Source organism: Mizuhopecten yessoensis, unplaced genomic scaffold (assembly GCF_002113885.1).
Source record: "Mizuhopecten yessoensis strain PY_sf001 unplaced genomic scaffold, ASM211388v2 scaffold2671, whole genome shotgun sequence".
In the NCBI taxonomy this organism is placed as follows: domain Eukaryota; kingdom Metazoa; phylum Mollusca; class Bivalvia; order Pectinida; family Pectinidae; genus Mizuhopecten; species Mizuhopecten yessoensis.
Window position 1 is genome coordinate 1,642,280 of NW_018404662.1, and position 23,921 is coordinate 1,666,200.

Sequence of the window (23,921 nt, forward strand, 5' to 3'; positions counted from 1 at the left end):
AACCGTTTGTTCAAGTTTTGAAGTTATTCTTTACCAAATGTTCACCGTTTCAATTATTTCAAATAATATTTACTTTAAAAATATCTTGCTGTTGTGTTACTAGATCACAATATGACAAACCGTTTGATAAATTCACTCAGACATTCAGTATTATAGAAATGTACTCATTTTATTGTTTCCTTCCTAAGTAATACCAAGTTTTAACTAGTAAGTAGTAACGATTGGAATTATTTCAAACTCGATTTAAGGATACCTGTTCCAGTGTCAAACTCGACTAAAGAATATTCGTTCAATTATCAGCCTCGACTTAAGAATATCCGTCCCACTGTGAATCTCGACTTAAGAATAAACGTTCAACTATCAGCCTCGACTTAAGAATATCCGTCCCACTGTCAAACTTGACTTGAGAATATACGTTCAACTATCAGCCTCAACTTAAGAATATCCGTCTCACTGTGAATCTCGACTTAAGAATAAACGTTTAACTATCAGCCTCAACTTAATATCCGTTCCACTGTCAAACTCTACATAAGAATATCTGTCCCACTATCAGACTCGACTTAAGAATATATGTTCCACTGTCAAACTTGACACAAATCGCTACTGAAAGAATCTTATGTGTTTCTGAATCTTATGAAGATGAAATGGGATAAAAAAAATAATAACAATTTAAGGGTAAAAGTAGAACGGGATGAGACCGGGGTTCAAAACCTGATTGTCCAATCACAATACGGTAGCTCTCATAAACTAAGCTTCCTCCTCAGGAAGTTACCTGTTCTAGTCCCAGCACAGTGATGTGCAGGAGGGGCGTCTACATGTATAACAAAATTATAGTAGAAACCTTTGTTGTTTGGCCTGCAAAGCGACAGGGATCCTTTCAAAATAAATCCCCGGAAATATTTGCTTGGTTTATCTTATTAGGGTTTGAAAAGTTCAAATTAATAGATAGTTCGTTTTCGTTTAAAAACAGTAGAGAAGTAAAGAAAGGGAGACAAACTGAAACAGCTGGCTGATGTATGTATGGAGTTTTAACAAATAAATACATTCCGAGTGGAATATAGGTCAACAGATCATGTAAAATATTAATCCGCGAATATAGTAGTTATTTGTTCACACCAAACAAGATAAAAAGGATTAAAATTAATTCTTATCTTCTTACAGTACGTAACACGTTTTCTTTTTAAGTCAGGAGATACAAAAATTTAACAATAAATCATGTGCATTTCATCAAACGGGCTCGACTTATCTAACACTGTTTGGTACAGTATATAGTGTACATTATAGCAAAGTATCGAAGCCGTCTGTCAACAAAGTTGCCGCCCACAAAGAGGAAAAGCTCTACAGTGAATATATACGTTTAAATAGACAATAGGACGTATTAAGTTGTATTCGGACTTCACGTTTGTTGTTTAGCGTTAATGTCAGGGCGTTAACCGTGAACACTGGTTTAGACACCTCAGATAATCCACGGAGACATAATGCTTTAAGGAAACACAGACTCAGATAAAATAAATCAAAAGAACTGCCTTACTTTGATAACCCGATTAGTGTTTTTGTTCAAAAATGTATATCACCTAAATTATGATCTCCAGATTACAAGACTGATTATAGTTGTCACGTGGTTATAGCAGAAGAATATATATATTGAATTTGTTTAGTTTTGTTTGTACACCACCACAACACAGACAAGGATGTACGTTGTTAACCTATTTGTCGCTGTTTTCATCTTGCCGACGATTATTGCTGCCTTTGATGAATGTACGTCTAAAGGTAATTAATATAACAACTATGTCGCAGATTCATAATGTTAAATTTAGTGATTAAGTGTCTTCCGATGCCAAAATATAGTCTAAATTAATCAAATCAATCATAAACTGTAACTTGTTCAATATTACTAAGATCTTCGATGATAACCATCGTAGTGTCATCATATGAGAGCTTTATTTTTATGTAACATTTGTATTATATTTATATAACAATAACATTTTATGATTGATATAACAATTGAATTAAAATGACTTACATTCAATTCTTATTAATATATAGGTTTAGTAATATCTAGTAATATATAACCGATGTTTTGTAATTGTAAATTAGTTGTACTTTTTGTTTGAAAAAAGTTGAGTTGCTTTATTTTGACATATAAGACATTGACAAATATCCTTATACCCAAAGAGAAGAAACAACTTTATTAAACAAACTGTAACATATAAGAGGTGACTGAAATATTATTTCCAAATAGAACACACTGTGGATTATGTACGCCGTAAATGAACTTAAATGGATTTAAAACGAAAAGAATCCTTGCTTTAATGGACAGAACAAACAGGCATCAAACGCCACAACAGAGCAGAACAAAACAAAACTAAACGTAGTGTAAAAGCTAGAAAGTTTTTGAACACAATTGTAGGAATCGTCCTACAATTGTGTTCAAAAACTTTCTGGCTTTTACACTACGTTTAATCTTAGAATAAAATGAACACTTAAGATGAACTGAAAAAGAATTAGGATTATAAAAATGCAACATGTAATATATAAATAACACATATTATTGTTCCAGGACAGTGCACAGCCCTTGATGGTGTTACCTGTGTGGCACAGGGGGACCAACGCTTAGAGAAATGTAATACGTACACATGCAAGAAGAGTTACAATGTTTTGAAATACAAGGTCGTCAAAAAACTGCTAAGTATGTAATATATAACGGGGAGTGAAGTACTTATCCCAATAGTAGTGTGCTACGTGACTTTAAGAAGTGTTTACCAATAATGATGTATATTTATAATGAAGTTCGCTAAAACGATGCATTACGATAATACTAAGTTTGTTCTTTACTCGTTTGTTTAGATAAACATATGTTCTATATGTTTCCATGATATACATGTCTCAATAGTTATGACAGTATAGTAAAATATTATCACTGGATTAAATCAAACAAATGCGTCTGGGATGCGTATTACTTAAATAGATATATAAGCCAAGAAGTAATATGGTTTTTTTTTATCTAACGATTATTTTGTATTGCATTAAATCAAACTTTCGGGCTGAATTGTGTTTGCTTGTGTTGTAGAATGTAAACGGCCTGACGGGACATGCATGGAGATGGGTGTCGGAGAGAAGGACGAAACTAAATGCACTACAGAGAGCTGTCGGCGGGCGAAAAACAGTGATGGAACGTTTACAATGACCTATCGTGAAAAGTCATTCGGTACGTCCGTGTTAAAAAGCATTGCGCATTTCTGAGAAATATTCTAAATTTGTGTGATTTTGCTTGGAATATCTTTTGTAATAACAAATATAAATATGCAGACACATGACAGGTATTTTTCGTTTTAATACACAGCTGATAGAGGTTCGTCCTCGATATCCAGGGGTTACGCTCACTTTCGCTCTCTGCACCCCTGGAATATGTCATAGCAAAATTTAAGGCTCGGTGTGCGTCACCTTGTTAATGAGACAAGAAGACAAGTTCGATCCTTTGATGTATATCAAAAGAATCTCGCCGTCATGTAACGGTAAAAATTGACAGGCTTTGAAGAGTTAGGCGTCTCTCCTTTGTAATCTTCAAAGGACAGCCTAGCGATTGGTCAGGTTTTTTTTACCTGAAACCAATCAAACATCTCCGTGCCTTCAATTTTGCCATGACATATTCCAGGGGTGCATAGAGCGAATGTGAGCGTAACCTCTGTATATCGAGGATGATAGAGGACCGACTCCCTTGACAGAGATGTCGGGTTGTTTTTATATGGAGTAGCCTCTTTTATAATGTTGATAGTACATACTTGTATTTTGTCTATTGTGTACAGGGCAGTATTTTCTCTTTTGATGACTTCAGAATGTATTTCATTTTCTACTATTGTTAGTATGACATATCTTACTCTTTTCTGATGTTGATACAGTTTTTCCTAATTTCTACTGTTGAAGGATCAGATTGTTTTATGTTCTACCGTTAACAGCTTATCGGTTTCCCTGTCGTCAATATCATTGCATGCCTTGTCTTTCTAGGTTGTCCAATGAAGGATGGTTCATGTTTACTATTTGGTAAGCGAAACCAAATAAGAAACGAGGACAAGTGTCTATACACAACGTGTACGAGAAATAAAAACAAAAAGGGACAGTACATTAGCAGGTTAAAGAACAAGTACTATGGTAAGTAGCCTACAGTCGATACATGTAGTATATTTTACACGAAATTAACAGGTACATTGTATACTGTAATGGCATGATAAATGACGATTTTATTGTGCTGTGGTATAAGATAGGATTTCCGTACTGTTGTATATGAGATTGTTAATGATGTTTCTGTGTGGTAATATTAGCCATATTAACATGGAAGCACATGTGAACACGTCCTTATCTAAAGAAATAATACGTTCCTGGTAATATTCCATATCTTATAAGGTATAAAGATAGGATTTCGAATCAAATTGTGATTATATTATACCATATGTTCATTTTCTGCCTTTTTCAATTGACAAGCTACATTGACAAGAAAACCTGGAAACCTGACTTTTTTTTATATGATACACATTTTTGTCTCTTACTGAAAAGATGGTTGAAAACAGCTGTAGTTCTGTAGGGATACGGTATGATCTGCCATGGTTTAATGTTGTTCCAGATGATAAGCTGTGGTTCTATAAAATAACGGGAAAAATAGCTTTGATATGGTAGAATTACCTATGGCTTTATGGTATGAGATAAGCTTAGTAAAGTGCTGTGGTATTACTATAGGCTTGGTTATGGTTCTATATTATTATCATAAGCTTAGCCATAATTATATCGTGTTTCTGTAAGCTTAGCTGTGGTTCTTTGGTGTGACGATTAGCTTAGCCATGGTTCTGTTGTGTAACGGTTAGCTAAGCCATGGTTCTATGATGTAACGGTTAGCCTAGCCATGGTTTTATGGTATGGCGGTTAGCTTAGCCATGGTTCTATTATGTAACGGTTAGCTTAGCCATGGTTTTATGGTATGACGGTTAGCTTATCCATGGTTATGTTGTGTAACGGTTAGCTAAGCCATGGTTATAAGGTGTAACGTTTAGCTTAGCCATGGTTCTATGGTATGACGGTTAGCTTAGCCATGGTTCTATGGTGTAACGGTTAGCCTAGCCATGGTTTTATGGTATGAGGGTTAGCTTAGCCATGGTTATGTTGTGTAACGGTTAACTTAGACATGGTTTTATGTTGTATAACGTTTAGCTAAGCCATGGTTATAAGGTGTAACGTTTAGCTTAGCCATGGTTCTATGGTATGGCGGTTAGCTTAGCCATGGTTCTATTGTGTAACGGTTAGCCTAGCCATGGTTTTATGGTATGACGGTTAGCTTAACCATGGTTATGTTGTGTAACTTTTAGCTAAGCCTTGGTTCTATGGTGTAACTGTTAGTCTAGCCATGGTTTTATGGTATGAGGGTTAGCTTAGGCATGGTTTTATGGTATGACGGTTAGCTTAGCCATGGTTATATTGTGTAACGGTTAGCCTAGTCATGGTTATAAGGTATGACGATTAGCTTAGCCATGGTTTTATGGTATAACGGTTAGGTTAACCATGGTTATATCGTGTAACGGTTAGCTTAGGCATGGTTTTATGGTATGACGGTTAGCTTAGCCATGGTTATATTGTGTAACGGTTAGCCTAGTCATGGTTATAAGGTATGACGATTAGCTTAGCCATGGTTTTATGGTATAACGGTTAGGTTAACCATGGTTATATGGTGTAACGGTTAGCTTAGCCATGGTTTTATGGTATGACGGTTAGCTTAACCATGGTTATATGGTGTAACGGTTAGCTTAACCATGGTTCTGTTGTGTAAAGGTTAGCTTAGCCATGGTTTTATGGTATGACGGTTAGCTTAGCCATGGTTCTGTTGTGTAAATGTTAGCTTAACCATGGTTATACGTGGTGACGGTTAGCTTAACTATTGTTCTGTTGTGTAGCGGTTAGCTTAGACATTGTTCTGTTGTGTAACGGTTAGCTTAACCATGGTTCTGTTGTGTAACGGTTAGCCTAGCTATTGTTATAAGGTATGACGATTAGCTTAGCCATGGTTATTTGGTGTGACGTTTAGCTTAGCCATAGTTATGTTGCGTAACAGTAAGCTTAGCCATGGTTCTATGGTGTTGGTACAAGATTAGCCATGATTCTATGGTGTTGGTGCAAGCTTAGCCATGGTTCTATGGTGTTACTGTATGCTTGGTAATGGTTCATTGATGCAATGGTAAGCGCATCCATGGTTCTATGATATGACGATTAGGTTAGCCATGGTTCTATGGTGTGTAACAATTCGCTTAGCCATGATTCTATGGTGTTGGTGTAAGCTTAGTCATGGTTCTATTGTATAACTGTAAGCTTGGTAATGGTTCATTGATGCTATGGTAAGCGCAGCCATGAATCTATGGTATTTCAGTAGAATTATCTAGCCTCCTTAGATACACATATGACTTGTCTGGCAGCAATCTATCGTGAGATGAGACTCATTATTATGAAACATCCTGTATTACAGGATACCTTAGATGATGTTAATGCAAGATTATGTATGATGATATGTTATTGTTAAGCTCCATGTACGTTTAAAGCTGCACCAGTACAGAAATATTGTAATGTTAGAAATGATCCGTTACTATCATGATGATGCTGCAAGTCATAATGGTTTAAAACTACACTGGTTAAAGTACATGGGTATCTCCGTTACACTTGGGGTGACAATTAACACAGCATTAACTAAAACGGGCACAGTGACATCATGTTACTGTTGTGAAGTATCAAAAATTATCTGATGCCTTGCATTCCTGCCGCCTTCACGACATCATGTCCAAATAGGAGAGGTTTTAGATTATCATGTGTTGTAGAGGACATGTTTGTTCATTCATATCTTGATTTGTCTTCAGTTTCTAAGGGAGTTATCATTCCTTTCTCTACAATGTCTTCTTAAATTGGTTCCCGGTGCTTTCGTATATATTCGGAGTTCAGATGCTGTTTGTAGTTTTGCCGTAACCTTAATGGTCATAGTGTTCTGTTTTAAGTAGTGGCATGTTTCATAATATGCACATTTTAGTAATTAATTTAAAAATATCCAGTACTCCTCTTGATTTTCGAAATTCATAAACTAAGGGTTCGTAAGTTTCTCCCCTTCTGTCTTGACACTATGTTAAACCTATTTAGATTTCTAACTTTCTGGCTCTCGTATCACCACTGAGTCCTAGAAGTGTTTTTTTTCATATTTGGAAACAATGTATCTATTACTAAATTACAAAAAAAACAATCACTTGTATGTGTGTTACGTTCACTTTCGTTGGTGATGTGGTATATCTGTATATGTTACTTCACACTAGGGAGATGTCAGCCAGATCTGAGTACTGTCATATTGTTATACTGAAGCTTGAAACACGTAAACAATACCTGAAATAACGTATACATTTTAAAGTACATAGTGTGTAACATTTGTGATGAGGATTATGTAGAAGATGTTATAACAAATGGCAGTCTGTGTGTGAGCCAGACCTGAACAGAGAGCAAGGTGTTACCAGACAATCATTATAAAGTCTGAGTAGATTTGTTATCCAGCCGGTTTAGTACGAGACACTATGTTGGTATACATAGACATGCTTACACTAACTAACAAAACAGGAGTATCCGCCACGAATAACTGATGGAATAAGTAATAAACCGACATTTGTTTGATTGGATTCAATTAAAATCACAAATGAAATAAATATGCTACCAATTATTTGATTAAGATTAATTAACCATCTAATGTCAATGGTGTGTTCATTGTTCCTAACAGGATGTCCTAATGAAGGAGTATGTGAAGATGCTGAAGCAACGAAAACCGTCAGTTGCACCACATATATGTGTGTCCTTTCGAAAAGGCGCACCGTGATGAAATGGGACATACTTAAGACAGGTAATGATTACGTTAGGAGTGATATACCTGGGTATTTCAGTGTAGTGTGACTCCTACCAAATCTGAACTACATGTATTTTATACAGCAAATCTTTGAATGCTTTGTTAAGAATTTTACAAAACTTATAAAATAAAGAGGCAATATACGAATAGATGCAAAACATACACACCTATTTGATACTATTTAAGTATTTAAATGTGTATAATAACACGTTCAAATTAAACGTTCTAATCAATTGTTGTATTGGTACCACAATACCATATTAGTGATAAAAGTATTCAGTAACATCTAAAATGCTGTATGTTTGTCCGTGTGACAGGTTGTAAGACGGACGAAGGTTGTAAGTACGATACGGACGAATGGCCGGATCTGGACGCGTCTTCCTGTGTTACCAGACGCTGTGACGTGACCTTAAATACGATGGACGGGACATACAGCAGCGTCAACAGTGTGGCAAGGCATGGTTAGTCCTCTGCTCTATTGCAAATTCTTAGAAACGGACAAAGGGTTTGTATGCACCATGCAACTGAGCAAGTTAAAACGTCCTGATGTGAACATTGATAATGTGCGAGAAAGATTGTCACTTCGTAAATATTTTCCTTATACAGTTTGCTACTTTGTAAGATAAGTATTTTTTAACTATGCTTTTCCATACTTTTCTACTATGCGTTTCCATACAAATCTTGACACATGTTAGAAAATTTGAGCGTTGCTAAATTGTATTAAGCATAGCAAAATAGACAGTACGCAAAATGTAGAGAGTAACTTAAATCAATTAACGTCCAAATGAGCAGGCTACCATTGCTTGGCTTCTGTTTAAGGGTGCCGTGCTTCAAACGGCACGTGCTACTATAATGGTGAGACGTGGTCGGAGGAGGACTGTTACACTAGGCGCTGTGACGTCAGTATTACAGACAAAGGTGAATCAATGGCGGCACGTAACATTGAAAGTGGCAGTAAGTAATTCACATTTAATTATAATCGACTTCATTTTGAGGACATGTCCAGTAATACCTTAATTTCCAACATGTCATTTGAAAACCTACTACATGCCAAAATTGCAGCATGTTCTTTCACTGTCTGCAGTTGAGGATTAATACAAAATTGAGATTCTTAAATGTCTAGCCCGAAGTTTGGTTGACATCTCTACATTTAGGATCATTACCCTGAGGGTTGAGATTTTTCTGTCTTTGTCCCGAAGTGGAATATGTTTCTCACAACTCAAATACAATTGTGATTAAAGAAAACACAATCGCTGATTGCATGGTTTTCCAGCAAATCCATTGGGCTATTTTCCGTCAATTGATATAACGTCAATGCATTGACGTGACGTCATACCATTGTTATGACTTGGAGATCACCTCGTCTTTAGAAATAAAATCCCCGACTGGATATCTTATAGGGAAGGAAAATCCCATCTTGAGCAGCCATACTTTTACATCAGCATATTTTAAAGTAACCATTTTTTAAATAATTTTGTTTGTATTAAGTATGTCCTCCCCTTAATTTTGCCCAACGTCTAAAACGGCTAGATTTCAAAATGGGGACAGTAAAGTTATCATATAGTAGGTTTTCATGGAAACGATATCTTTCATATGATCGCTCACAATAATTTTGTTATTTGTATATTTTGATTACCTGATTTGAGAAATATCGAGTTTTTAAAAATATCTATTTTACCTCTGACAACACCTGTGTTGTCCATTCAAAGGCCGGAAAATCGAGTCCGAAAAATACACCACGGGAACCAAGACGTATTTTATGGATTGTTATAATTGTGTGTAATAAAAAGTGTTATAGTCTACGAATTGCTATTGGCCTAAACATAATCTTTCAACGCATTTTATTTTATTTTTATTTTATCAGTTTGCAAGGACGCTGATGGGTCTTGTAAGGGTTACGGGGAGGCCATGAAGTACCAGTCAGGTGCCGCCACGTTTGACTGCGTTTGTGATGAAACCAAATCTACACAGGGTTACCCACAAGGAAGACCGGTGTGCACCAGTCCGTAATGTGTATTGTTAGGTACCGCCTCGCTTGACTGCGTTTGTGATGAAGCCATATCTACACAGGGTTACTAACAAGGAAGACCAATGCGCTATTGTCCGTAATAGGAATTCATAGTTAACTGTCATATTATCATTACACGCGTTATATGATATGTAAGTTATCGAGATCCCCACGAATTACACAAATACATCTTTACCAACCTGTTGACTTATTTGTTTGTTTTAGAGCATGGTATATGTTCGCTTCAATTTAGTAGTTCAGTAACCAGCAGACGAATCGTAATTTAGTTGATGGTGCTGTCGTTTATGCTTTGTAGACTTTGAACTGTGTTTACAAAATCTGTTATACTAACTGGGTACGAATTATGTTGTAAAAACTCTACTATAAGATTATTATTATTATATATAAATAACGCAAAGTGGCAAACGTTTGTCTCTAGGTATCAGACAGGAACAGCGACTTTGAATGCCTATGAAACGTTGAAAAGTGTAGCAGATAGAAACGATACTCATCTAGGGATCCATACAACTCAAGAATAGCCTAGTTACTGAAAGAATTACTAGTCGATTCTATCTTTTAGAAAAATCATGTAAAATGGTTAAGTCACTGTGAACGTGACAACAGATTAAAAATAATTACTAGGAATACAACGTACAGATTTAAAGTAATTACTAGGTATACAACGTATAGAAGACCCTACCTGGCTAGGTTATCTGCAAACAGACAAATAACAGGTTATTTCTATGTAATATAAAATACTGTCCGGACTTCTTTTTTTGTTATGAGGTTTTATTTAATATGGGAGCAAAAATCAGTTCTGATATGATATATATAACCTTTTTGTAGTTACTCATTAGTGGATATTTTGCGTGAAGATGGATATAAGATCATGGTCTCGTTGCATCGAATGCCTGTACTCAAACCTTTTATGTCCACCTCAACACAAACACGATCATCAATGTGGCTCCAGTAAAGCAGACGCCTTTGTGAAGAACGTGATTTGCTCTGCTCTGTCGCACTTGCTCGATCTCAATAATTAGGCAGGAATTTCGGTTTAAAACATCGTGAATTATATGAAAATAAGGTTATCATATGACAATTTCATATTCTTCCCCAATCCATCTTTGACCAAACTGACCCCTCGAGCTGATATTGAAGTCCCGAGTGTATACGTGCTAGAATGTAGAAATGGTCATATGATTACTTCTACGCCTCCAAATACAAGCGTGTTATATGTAATGACAGTAGTTGTAAGCGTATGCACTCGAGCTTTTTTTTAGTTATTAAGATTAAAACAACACGTGTGAAATTCGTCTCAGCAGTTGTCCCTTTACCAGCGCTTTATACTCACTGGCAAAATGTAAAAATACATTTTCATAGTTAAATTTCGGAAATGTAGTTTTTTTATTACTCGCTGGGTTGCCACTTAATCGTACGTACGTGTCATACTGTATAATTGTAGGAATAATATTTGGCTATGTGGGTATTAGAGAAAAACAGTTATCACCGACTTAGTAACCTTAAACATCTTCAAATTATATCGATAAACATAATCAACAAAAAGGCGGTTTCCGGATGTTTATTACTCTAGGCTATTATGCCGATTTTGACAATCACTAAGCAGGGGAACATGACTTAAATGCAGCATGGTTGCCACTGATTTTGCATTGGCACTTGTAGGTCCTCTTGCCAATTTTGTGACGAAATAATTTTCCGTTTGCGTGGCACTTCCCAAAGGAGGAATGGCATTCTGAATAGCAATGTGTAAAAGTATACAGGGTGATACCGATACAATGTCACAAATATACACAGTAATACAGATACTGTGTCACACATGTATACAGGGCCAGACAGTGATAATGTCACAAATATACACAGTAATACAGATACTGTGTCATACATAATTATATACAGGGCCAGACAGTGATAATGTCACAAATATACACAGTAATACAGATACAGTGTCACAAATATAGAGTGTCAGACAGATACAGTGTCACAAATATAGAGTGTCAGACATATACAGTGTCACAAATATACAAATATACAGCGTTAGACAGATACAGTGTCACAAATATACAGAGTAAGGTAGATATAGTGTCAGAAATATACAGTGTCAGACATATACAGTGTCACAAATATACAGTGTCAGACAGATAGTGTCACAAATATACAGAGTAAGGTAGATACTGTGTCACAAATATACAGTGTCAGACAGATACAGTGTCACAATTATACAGAGTAAGGTAGATACTGTGTCACAAATATACAGTATCAGACACATAAAGTGTCACAAATATACAAATATACAGCGTTAGACAGATACTGTGTCACAAATATACACAGTAATACAGATCTAGTGACACAAATATACACAGTAATACAGATACAGTGTCACACAATTAGTGATACAAAAACATATAGCATCACAAACAGAAAACATCACAGTTATGTTCTACCATTTCATAAATGTAGACAAGAAAGGTTGCATGACTTTACGTTTTAATAGTATATCATTGTTAATAACACTGGAAGATTTTAAAGCCTTTCATTATATGGACATGTTAATGAGCTCAGCATCAGAGATAGCACTTTTAATGATAGCTTAAGAGTAAGAAATAATCTCAATGAATAGGGACGTGTTGATGTTTACTCTTGGTGTGGTATGTTGCCTTTGTAAAGCTTAATGTAATGTATGATGCTCATCAATATATACCTATGTAACACTTACTGTGTTATACCTGCAGTACAAAATAAACTTGTGCAGTATGCTGCAGCGTCGATAACAAACCATAAAACCAGAGCGCGAAGTATTATATAGTTCAAACTTACTATAAGATATGAGGTCCAGATGGAGCTTGTAATTCTTCATCACACACTTGTAGGTGGCGCAGTCCTTTGTCTTTTTTCTATTCAATGAGACGCAATCTTTCATGCCACTTGGGCACTCTAAAATGAAATATAAAATTTCGCTCTTCATTAGATTTTATTCAAATTCATATATCTTCATAACGGTAATATACAACATACAAATTTACTGATATTAGCTTAATTTGGAATATTTCTCGGTTTCAATTTTATATTTTAAGATTTTCAATATTTATTTATGACCAGTCATCCACATCTTTTTCGAAACAATTAATATCAAAAACTACTGCAGAATGATTTAAGAATCTGCTCGCTCTATATCGCAGAGGTAAATATCATTTACAAGCGTCTGCCAGGATTAATGACTGACGGTAAGTGTTTCATACTCACTAGTCATGCAGATCATACTCGCGTGGGATTGTATCACAACGAGCAGGAGACAGGTCAGTAATACAGGGAAAATGTACTTCATCTAAAATTAAATACAAATTCCTTAATCTATACAGAACAACATCGAACACGTATACATTTACTGCAAAAGAGTAAACAAAACTTTCCTCTATATTAAAAAGTGAGCACCATACTTATCTACAATAATACATATAGTTAAACAGTGTATAGATACTTTATCTATAGTAAAACAGTGAACAGATACTTAATCTATGGTAACACATTGCATCTATACTCATCTACAGTCAAACAGTGAACAGATATTTTATCTACAGTAAAACACTGGACAGGTTCTTCATCTACAGTAAAACAGTGAACAGATATTTTATCTACAGTCAAACAGTGAACAGGTATTTTATCTACAGTAAAACACTGGACATGTTCTTCATCTATAGTAAAACAGTGAACAGATATTTTATCTACAGTAAAACAGTGAACAGATATTTTATCTACAGTAAAACACTGGACAGGTTCTTCATCTATGGTAAAACAGTGAATATGTACTCATCTACAGTCAAACAGTGAACAGATATTTGATCTACAGTAAAACACTGGACAGGTTCTTCATCTATAGTAAAACAGTGAATATGTACTCATCTACAAAAAACGGTGAACAGATAATCCATCTATGGTAAAACAGTGAATCTGGACTCATTTACAGTAAAACACTGAACAGATACTTTTCAATAGTAAAACAGTGAGTATGTACTCATCTACAGTAACGCAGTGAACAGATCATTCATCCAAAGTAAAACAGTGAACAGATACTTCCTCTGAAATAAAACAGTGAACAGATACTTCATCTAAAGTAAAACAGTGAGCATATACTTCATCGAAAGTAAAACAGTGAACAGATATTTCATATATAGTAAAACAGTGAACATATACTTCATATATAGTAAAACAGTGAACAGATAATTCATATATAGTAAAACAGTGAGCATATACTTCATCTAAAGTAAAACAGTGAACAGATACTTCATATATATTAAAAAACAGTGAACAGATACTTCATATATAGTAAAACAGTGAACATATACTTCATCTAAAGTAAAACGATGAACATAAATTTCATCTAAAGTAAAACAGTGAACAGATACTTCAAATATAGTAAAACAGTGAACAGATACTTCATCTAAAGTAAAACGATGAACATCAATTTCATCTAAAGTAAAACAGTGAACAGGGACTTCATCTACAGTAAAATAGTGAACAGGTACTTCATCTATAGTAAAACAGTCAACAGGTTCCTATCCACAGTAAAACAGTGAACATATACTTCATGTCAGTGAACACGTAATTTATCTAAAGTAAAAATGAATCATCTACAGTTATTGAGTACATAGGAATTCAGGAAACATGGACTTAACCCACGATTTAATACGAAACTTAATTATTCAATTAGCTAGTAAAGATGAAACAGGTAGCTCCTCGTCAGTGGTCTAGGCACAACAGAGGTCATGTGCCAATGAACAATACGAATACAGACCTCATGTATATTCTGTAATGCCTTTACAGCCTCGATTTCAAGAAGAGAAAGGAATAGATATTTCAAAAGAAAAGAATGAATATGTACTTACCTTGATTTCGGCTCTCTCACACAGACAAATTGTATCCCGTAAACGTCTCACTTATATACCCTTAATTTCCTAAACATGTACATTGATATTCTAGCAACAATTTGATAAATGTAACATATGTTATGTATCAAAAGACAAATCTTTTAGTAAAACGCATTACATATTCAACGCTTGCCAATCAATTTAAGTCATTATGCTCGTTGCATACAAAGTCTTCGCATCTTGCTGAATCTTTGAAAATATAAATATCACGTGTAGGAAATATTCCGTTTCGTGAAAAGCAAAACACTAGCTACAAGTGTATCACTTAATGTTACTGTGAAACCTGAAATGTTACCGACAGAAATAGTTAACAAGCAAAACACTAGCTACAAGTGTATCACTTAATGTTACTGTGAAACCTGAAATGTTACCGACAGAAATAGTTAACAAGCAAAACACTAGCTACAAGTGTATCACTTAATGTTACTGTGAAACCTGAAATGTTACCGACAGAAATAGTTAACAAGCAAAACACTAGCTACAAGTGTATCACTTAATGTTACTGTGAAACCTGAAATGTTACCGACAGAAATAGTTAACAAGCAAAACACTAGCTACAAGTGTATCACTTAATGTTACTGTGAAACCTGAAATGTTACCGACAGAAATAGTTAACAAGCAAAACACTAGCTACAAGTGTATCACTTAATGTTACTGTGAAACCTGAAATGTTACCGACAGAAATAGTTAACAAGCAAAACACTAGCTACAAGTGTATCACTTAATGTTACTGTGAAACCTGAAATGTTACCGACAGAAATAGTTAACAAGCAAAACACTAGCTACAAGTGTATCACTTAATGTTACTGTGAAACCTGAAATGTTACCGACAGAAATAGTTAACAAGCAAAACACTAGCTACAAGTGTATCACTTAATGTTACTGTGAAACCTGAAATGTTACCGACAGAAATAGTTAACAAGCAAAACACTAGCTACAAGTGTATCACTTAATGTTACTGTGAAACCTGAAATGTTACCGACAGAAATAGTTAACAAGCAAAACACTAGCTACAAGTGTATCACTTAATGTTACTGTGAAACCTGAAATGTTACCGACAGAAATAGTTAACAATCAAAACACTAGCTACAAGTGTATCACTTAATGTTACTGTGAAACCTGAAATGTTACCGACAGAAATAGTTAACAAGCAAAACACAGCTAGTATGTTGTTAATGTTTATCCAACTTGTAAAAGTATGAACTAAACTCATAATTCTAACATCATAATGAACTGCGCTTGTAGATTCGTCACAAGGAAACACAAGCATTAAATGGATAAACGAGTTTTAAGTGCTTTAATAGTTAATTAACCTTTTATAACACATTTCATTAGATGTACGCTTTGTTTCGTTTCCTGTAATGAATGGGTGTCCTGAGAAATCATGAATATTGGTTGAAGATTCCGCTGACTTTCATTTTTCAACATTTCACATTAGTTGCTTTCATACTACATAAACTTCAATTATTATTTGATTTTTGTAACGATATGATTAACGATTCATTTTAATATTTAAATGAACCTGGGTTATATTAGTAACAACGAAGTATGCATGTCGATTAAAAGGACAATGACGATATCTTAGTTTTGTAATAACTTCATAAACATACAAAAACAGACCGGCTACTTGAAAAAAAAGATATTATTACAAGAACCGATTTGGCATTGCCAATTTTATACAGACTTTCATATATTGTTTACCCATTTTGGAGTATTTTCCAAATGTTCTTCTCGCTTTTGATTGTATGTACAGTTCCTCAGTATTAACGTGGGATTGTCGTGTGGCTTTTTTCTGGTCAGACACTATCGATAATTTCGTCTTATATTCGTCATAGCATTAGTAGCTCATTGTTTGTTTATTATTCTCTCCTGTGACTTATTTATACATTTATATTCATGAGACGTTTTACGGAAGCGTAACATATGTTCTAAAGTGAAGCATTTACGACATTAGACAGTCCATGCACGACAACACATTTTGATATACGAAGAACGGTATTACAATCACTCAATTGTAAACAACCTTTCCATACGTATGTTACATTTTATCTGACTCCATTTTAACAAACAATATACTTGATGCACTTTTATTACGATAAAGGTTTGTTTAAAAGCGATTATGCCTGTTATAGAAATGATATACTAATCTGTCTGAGGTTTATGATTGTATGCCTGTTATATGCCTTATATACTACTTTGATTGGGGTTTATCGTTTTATGCCTGGTATATGACTTATATACTACTCTGTTTGAGGTTTACTGTTTTATGTCTGTTATAGGACTTATATAATAATCTGTCTGAGGTTTATTGTTTTATGCCTGTTATATGACTTATATACTACTCTGTCTGAGGTTTATTGTTTTATGCCTGTTATAGAACTTATATACTACTCTGTCTGAGGTTTACTGTTTTATGCCTTTTATAGGACTTATATAATAAGATGTCTGAGGTTTATTGTTTTATGCCTGTCATATGATTTATATACTAATCTGTCTGGGGTTTATTGTTTTATGCCTGTTATAGGACTTATATAATAATCTGTCTGAGGTTTATTGTTTTATGCCTGTTATATGACTTATATACTACTCTTTCTGGGGTTTATTATTTTAAGCCTGTTTTATGACTTATATACTACTCTGTCTGAGATTTATTGTGTTATGCCTGTTATATGACTTATATACTACTCTGTCTGGGGTTTATTATTTTATGCCTGTTATAGGACTTATATAATAATCTGTCTGAGGTTTATTGTTTTATGCCTGTTATATGACTTATATACTACTCTTTCTGGGGTTTATTATTTTAAGCCTGTTTTATGACTTATATACTACTCTGTCTGAGATTTATTGTGTTATGCCTGTTATATGACTTATATACTACTCTGTCTGGGGTTTATTATTTTATGCCTGTTATAGGACTTATATAATAATCTGTCTGAGGTTTATTGTTTTATGCCTGTTATATGACTTATATACTACTCTTTCTGGGGTTTATTATTTTAAGCCTGTTTTATGACTTATATACTACTCTGTCTGAGGTTTATTGTTTTATGCCTGTTATATGACTTATATACTACTCTGTCTGGGGTTTATTATTTTAAGCCTGTTATAGGACTTATATAATAATCTGTCTGAGGTTTATTGTTTTATGCCTGTTATATGACTTATATACTACTCTTTCTGGGGTTTATTATTTTAAACCTGTTACAGGACTTATATACTACACTGTCTGGGTTTTTTTGTTTTAAGCCTGTTATATGACTTATATACTACTCTTTCTGGGGTTTATTATTTTAAGCCTGTTTTATGACTTATATACTACTCTGTCTGAGGTTTATTGTTTTATGCCTGTTATATGACTTATATACTACTCTGTCTGGGGTTTATTGTTTTATGCCTGTTATAGGACTTATATAATAATCTGTCTGAGGTTTATTGTTTTATGCCTGTTATATGACTTATATACTACTCTTTCTGGGGTTTATTATTTTAAACCTGTTACAGGACTTATATACTACACTGTCTGGGTTTTTTTGTTTTAAGCCTGTTATAGGACTTATATACTACTCTGTCTTAGGTTTATTGTTTTATGCCTGTTATAGGACTTATATACCACTCTGTCTGGGGTTTATTGTTTTATGCCTGTTATATGACTTATATACTACTCTGTCTGAGGTTTATTGTTTTATGCCTGTTATATGACTTATATACTACTCTGTCTGAGGTTTATTGTTTTATGCCTGTTATATGACTTATATACTACTCTGTCTGAGGTTTATTGTTTTAAGCCTGTTATATGACTTATATACTACTCTGTCTGAGGTTTATTGTTTTATGCCTGTTATATGACTTATATACTACTCTGTCTGAGGTTTATTGTTTTATGCCTGTTATATGACTTATATACTACTCTGTCTGAGGTTTATTGTTTTATGCCTGTTATATGACTTATATACTACTCTGTCTGAGGTTTATTGTTTTATGCCTGTTATATGACTTATATACTACTCTGTCTGAGGTTTATTGTTTTATGCCTGTTATATGACTTATATACTACTCTGTCTGAGGTTTATTGTTTTATGCCTGTTATATGACTTATATACTACTCTGTCTGAGGTTTATTGTTTTATGCCTGTTATATGACTTATATACTACTCTGTCTGAGGTTTATTGTTTTATGCCTGTTATATGACTTATATACTACTCTCTCTGAGGTTTATTGTTTTATGCCTGTTATATGACTTATATACTACTCTGTCTGAGGTTTATTGTTTTATGCCTGTTATATGACTTATATACTACTCTGTCTGAGGTTTATTGTTTTATGCCTGTTATATGACTTATATACTACTCTCTCTGAGGTTTATTGTTGTATGCCTGTTATATGACTTATATACTACTCTGTCTGAGGTTTATTGTTGTATGCCTGTTATATGACTTATATACTACTCTGTCTGAGGTTTATTGTTGTATGCCTGTTATATGACTTATATACTACTCTGTCTGAGGTTTATTGTTGTATGCCTGTTATATGACTTATATACTACTCTGTCTGAGGTTTATTGTTGTATGCCTGTTATATGACTTATATACTACTCTGTCTGAGGTTTATTGTTGTATGCCTGTTATATGACTTATATACTACTCTGTCTGAGGTTTATTGTTGTATGCCTGTTATATGACTTATATACTACTCTGTCTGAGGTTTATTGTTGTATGCCTGTTATATGACTTATATACTACTCTGTCTGAGGTTTATTGTTGTATGCCTGTTATATGACTTATATACTACTCTGTCTGAGGTTTATTGTTGTATGCCTGTTATATGACTTATATACTACTCTGTCTGAGGTTTATTGTTGTATGCCTGTTATATGACTTATATACTACTCTGTCTGAGGTTTATTGTTGTATGCCTGTTATATGACTTATATACTACTCTGTCTGAGGTTTATTGTTGTATGCCTGTTATATGACTTATATACTACTCTGTCTGAGGTTTATTGTTGTATGCCTGTTATATGACTTATATACTACTCTGTCTGAGGTTTATTGTTGTATGCCTGTTATATGACTTATATACTACTCTGTCTGAGGTTTATTGTTGTATGCCTGTTATATGACTTATATACTACTCTGTCTGAGGTTTATTGTTGTATGCCTGTTATATGACTTATATACTACTCTGTCTGAGGTTTATTGTTGTATGCCTGTTATATGACTTATATACTACTCTGTCTGAGGTTTATTGTTGTATGCCTGTTATATGACTTATATACTACTCTGTCTGAGGTTTATTGTTGTATGCCTGTTATATGACTTATATACTACTCTGTCTGGGGTTTATTGTTTTAAGCCTGTTATATGACTTATCTACTACTCTGTCTAGGGTTTATTGTTGTATGCCTGTTATATGACTTATATATTACTCTGTCTGAGGTTTATTGTTGTATGCCTGTTATAGGACTTATATATTACTCTGTCTGAGGTATATTGTTGTATGCCTGTTATAGGACTTATATACTACTCTGTCTCGGGTTTATTGTTTTAAGCCTGTTATATGTCTTATACACTACTCTGTCTGAGGTTTATTGTTGTATGCCTGTTATAGGACTTATATATTACTCTGTCTGATGTTTGTTGTTGTTTGCCTGATATAGGACTTATATACTACTTTGTCTGTGGTTTATTGTTTTATGCCTGCTATATGACTTATATACTACTCTGTCTGAGGTATATTGTTGTATGCCTGTTATATGACTTATATACTACTCTGTCTTTGGTTTATTGTTGTATGCCTGTTATAGGACTTATATATTACTATGTCTGATGTTTGTTGTTGTTTGCCTGATATAGGACGTATATACTACTTTGTCTGTGGTTTATTGTTTTATGCCTGCTATATGACTTATATACTACTCTGTCTGAGGTATATTGTTGTATGCCTGTTATAGGACTTATATCCTACTATGTCTGAGGTTTATTGTTTTATGCCTGTTATAGGACTTATATACTACTCTGTCTCGGGTTTATTGTTTTAAGCCTGTTATAGGACTTATATACTACTCTGTCTCGGGTTTATTGTTGTATGCCTGTTATATGACTTATATACTACTCTGTCTTTGGTTTATTGTTTTATGCCTGTTATATGACTTATATACTAATTTTCTGAGGTTTATTGTTGTATGCCTTTTATAGGACTTATATACTAATCTGTCTGAGGTTTATTGTTTTATGCCTGGTATATGACTTATATACTACTCTGTCTGGGGTTTATTGTTTTAAGCCTGTTATATGACTTATATACTGCTCTGTCTTTGGTTTATTGTTGTATGCCTGTTATAGGACTTATATACTAATCTGTCTGAGGTTTATTGTTTTATGCCTGTTATATGCCTTATATACTACTCTGTCTGAGGTTTATTGTGTTATGCCTTGTATATGACTTATATACTACTCTGTCTGAGGTCTATTGTTTACCTGTAAGTTCATATAAAACTCGGGACAGTTAAGTCAACCTGTATAGCCTGCCCTAAACCTTTATACATATGTAACGAGTTTGTAATACTCCCAATCCTCTATTTATATATACGACTTTGATTTCAGGGGAAAAGATCAGGCATTTCAGAGAAAGGATTTTTTATTGTTTATTTTACAAATAAACCGATAAAAAAAACTGTATATGAAAATTTCATTTTTCTTTTTACAGTCCATCCGATTGGTGAAGAACCAACGTTTGCAAACGGTGAGATACTGGTCTGTAAAAACAAACCTAGTACCATCAAAATATCTTTCTGACCGTCAAATCTAAAACGACGATTGTAAATTGATCAAAAGTAATAAGGTGCATTATTTGCAACGTTCATGGTAAACACTAAAAATCTGTCAGAAAGCAATTTGCTATGACAATAGAAGGCCGGTCCAAGTTTAATGTTTTCAGAATGACTAAAATACAGGATACCTGTCATAGATAAGTAAAATCTCAAACTTATCTGTTATAATGTTTTTGTAAAAGTGAAGAGTTCCACTGACATAACCCATTGTTGCTCAAACTACTGGAACAGTAAAGATATTCTTTACGTCGAATGGAACAGTAAAGATATTCAGTAAAGATATTCTTTACGTTGAGTGGAACAGTAAAGATATTCTTTTCGTTGAGTGGAACAGTAAAGATATTCAGTAAAGATATTCTTTACGTTGAGTGGAACAGTAAAGATATTCAGTAAAGATATTCTTTACGTTGAGTGGAACAGTAAAGATATTCTTTACGTTGAGGCATCTGGAGACCTTCAATGTTCATTTTCCTAGAGAGTTAGCAAAACTGCTGTTGAAATGCAAGATACTATTCTATTTGCCAGGCTTAGTCTTTTACACTTTATTTCACGGGAGAACATATATCATTCGAAGCGTTTAGTTTCTCTGTAAAACAAGTCAGACAGATGTTATGGTATTGAAAACACCAAGGACGGCACAAAATCAGACTTCGTGGAACCACATTTGTTTAAATTGTTTTACTCTCGAAACTTGCTACTATGTCATTTTAGGCTTGCTCAATTCAGATGGAAACCCTACTCTCTAGGAAAATGAACATCGCTGTTAAACACACTTTGAAAAAAAAGATGAGTGCTTATCTCACACAATAGTGATATATTCTAAAGAATAAAAGCAAACTGTTTTGTTTTATTTAATATATGACTTTAGTTGCCAGATATTAAACAAATGCATGGTAACACATCGCCAATTAAAATGTTACATTGGACAAGGCGACTAAATGAAGGTGCAATGACAATCCTGTTATAATAAGGTCATATTAGACCTATTTATTGTTTTAATATATATGTTTATATCATATTCATTATATGAAATTTGGAATTTTTCATATGATGCATAAAATATCTTATATAATTTTATTAAACACAAAGTTGGCATTACATAGATATTTTGTCAAATGCCATATGGCAATTAATTCAGGTAGTTCATGATAAAGACGCATACATTTTGTTGCACGTTTGTTGGCGACCTGCAGGAAACAGACTATCCAAATAATGTACATTGTACATTAATAAAGTGTCTATTGGATGATATGTTTCCTGCTTTTTATTTCCAAATATCTTCACCACAAAATCCCCAAGCTTTTTTATCAAGACATCTTGAAGTCGATTCTAACTTACTGAAGTTGTACCGAATTTAGAACTACAAAAGAACACATAATTCTAATTGATTTCAAAATATTGTTTAGACTAATTCGTGGTAGCAATCCATGATATGGTGATCAAATTTCTGATTGGATCCATTTCTTATTTACTTACGCAGCTTATATCTACCCGTGTACCAGATCTGACAATCTTACTACGATAAGAAACTCTTTTCACGTGTTTTTTTTTATTTATTCAAATTATAAGTTAAATTAATATAATGAATTTTAAAACAATCTGTTTATCTGACCATGGTTTATATGATAACCGTAAGCATATTGGATATGTATTGACCCCGAGACCTCGACAGCAGGTCTATGTTACACATTTGGCCAAAACGATAAGTTCTGTCCCAGAATCCTAATCACAACTATCAGGGTTACCCAAACGGTTTTTTTGGTAAAAAATGTTCATGTTTTTACCATGCATGTTCAATTCATTTACAAACATAGCTACACATGAATAAAAATATTTGGTAATTGCATATAAATTTTAATTAGAATCAATTTCATTGTCTACTTTCAAAAGAGGTAATTGAAAGGTTTGACGATGTGACCAATTGACCTTCGGGCCAGGTGAGCTAAAAACCAGGAAGACTGAATGATTGAAAATGGACGCTTTTATTAAAACGACAAAACATAAAAAATACATGTTACAATACATATATTAAACACCCTCCTGAGAAGGTGTGCCATAAACTGTATTTCATACTCAAATGCCATGCCATTCTCCTTATGACTATAGTAGGTGAGGGGACAGTGGGTGTTGCATCATTGAGACATTTCATTGGCGGAGTAAACTATCAATGAAAGGACTCATCGTGCAAGGTGGCGTTTTTGTCCACTCACCAACTATACTTCAAATTCAAATTC

At 34.0% G+C, this 23,921-nt stretch overlaps 1 protein-coding gene and 1 long non-coding RNA gene across 2 annotated transcripts; one reads left to right on the forward strand and one right to left on the reverse strand.

Annotated features, from left to right (window-relative positions):
• The first annotated feature begins 1,677 nt into the window (after window positions 1-1,677).
• LOC110446256 lies at window positions 1,678-10,245 on the forward strand. The gene is made up of 8 exons (XM_021491300.1): window positions 1,678-1,770; window positions 2,561-2,689; window positions 3,071-3,208; window positions 4,006-4,149; window positions 7,784-7,903; window positions 8,224-8,367; window positions 8,726-8,860; window positions 9,771-10,245. Exons 1-8 carry the CDS (start codon window positions 1,692-1,694, stop codon window positions 9,914-9,916), a joined length of 1,035 nt encoding a protein of 344 aa, XP_021346975.1. The 5' UTR covers window positions 1,678-1,691; the 3' UTR covers window positions 9,917-10,245.
• Window positions 10,246-11,478: 1,233 nt separating this feature from the next.
• On the reverse strand, window positions 11,479-14,889 carry LOC110446306. The gene is made up of 4 exons (XR_002462448.1): window positions 14,813-14,889; window positions 13,173-13,254; window positions 12,747-12,863; window positions 11,479-11,664 (listed from the first exon to the last, which is right to left on the reverse strand). It is a non-coding gene; the product is annotated as an uncharacterized LOC110446306 (long non-coding RNA).
• Between the last annotated feature and the right edge of the window lie 9,032 nt (window positions 14,890-23,921).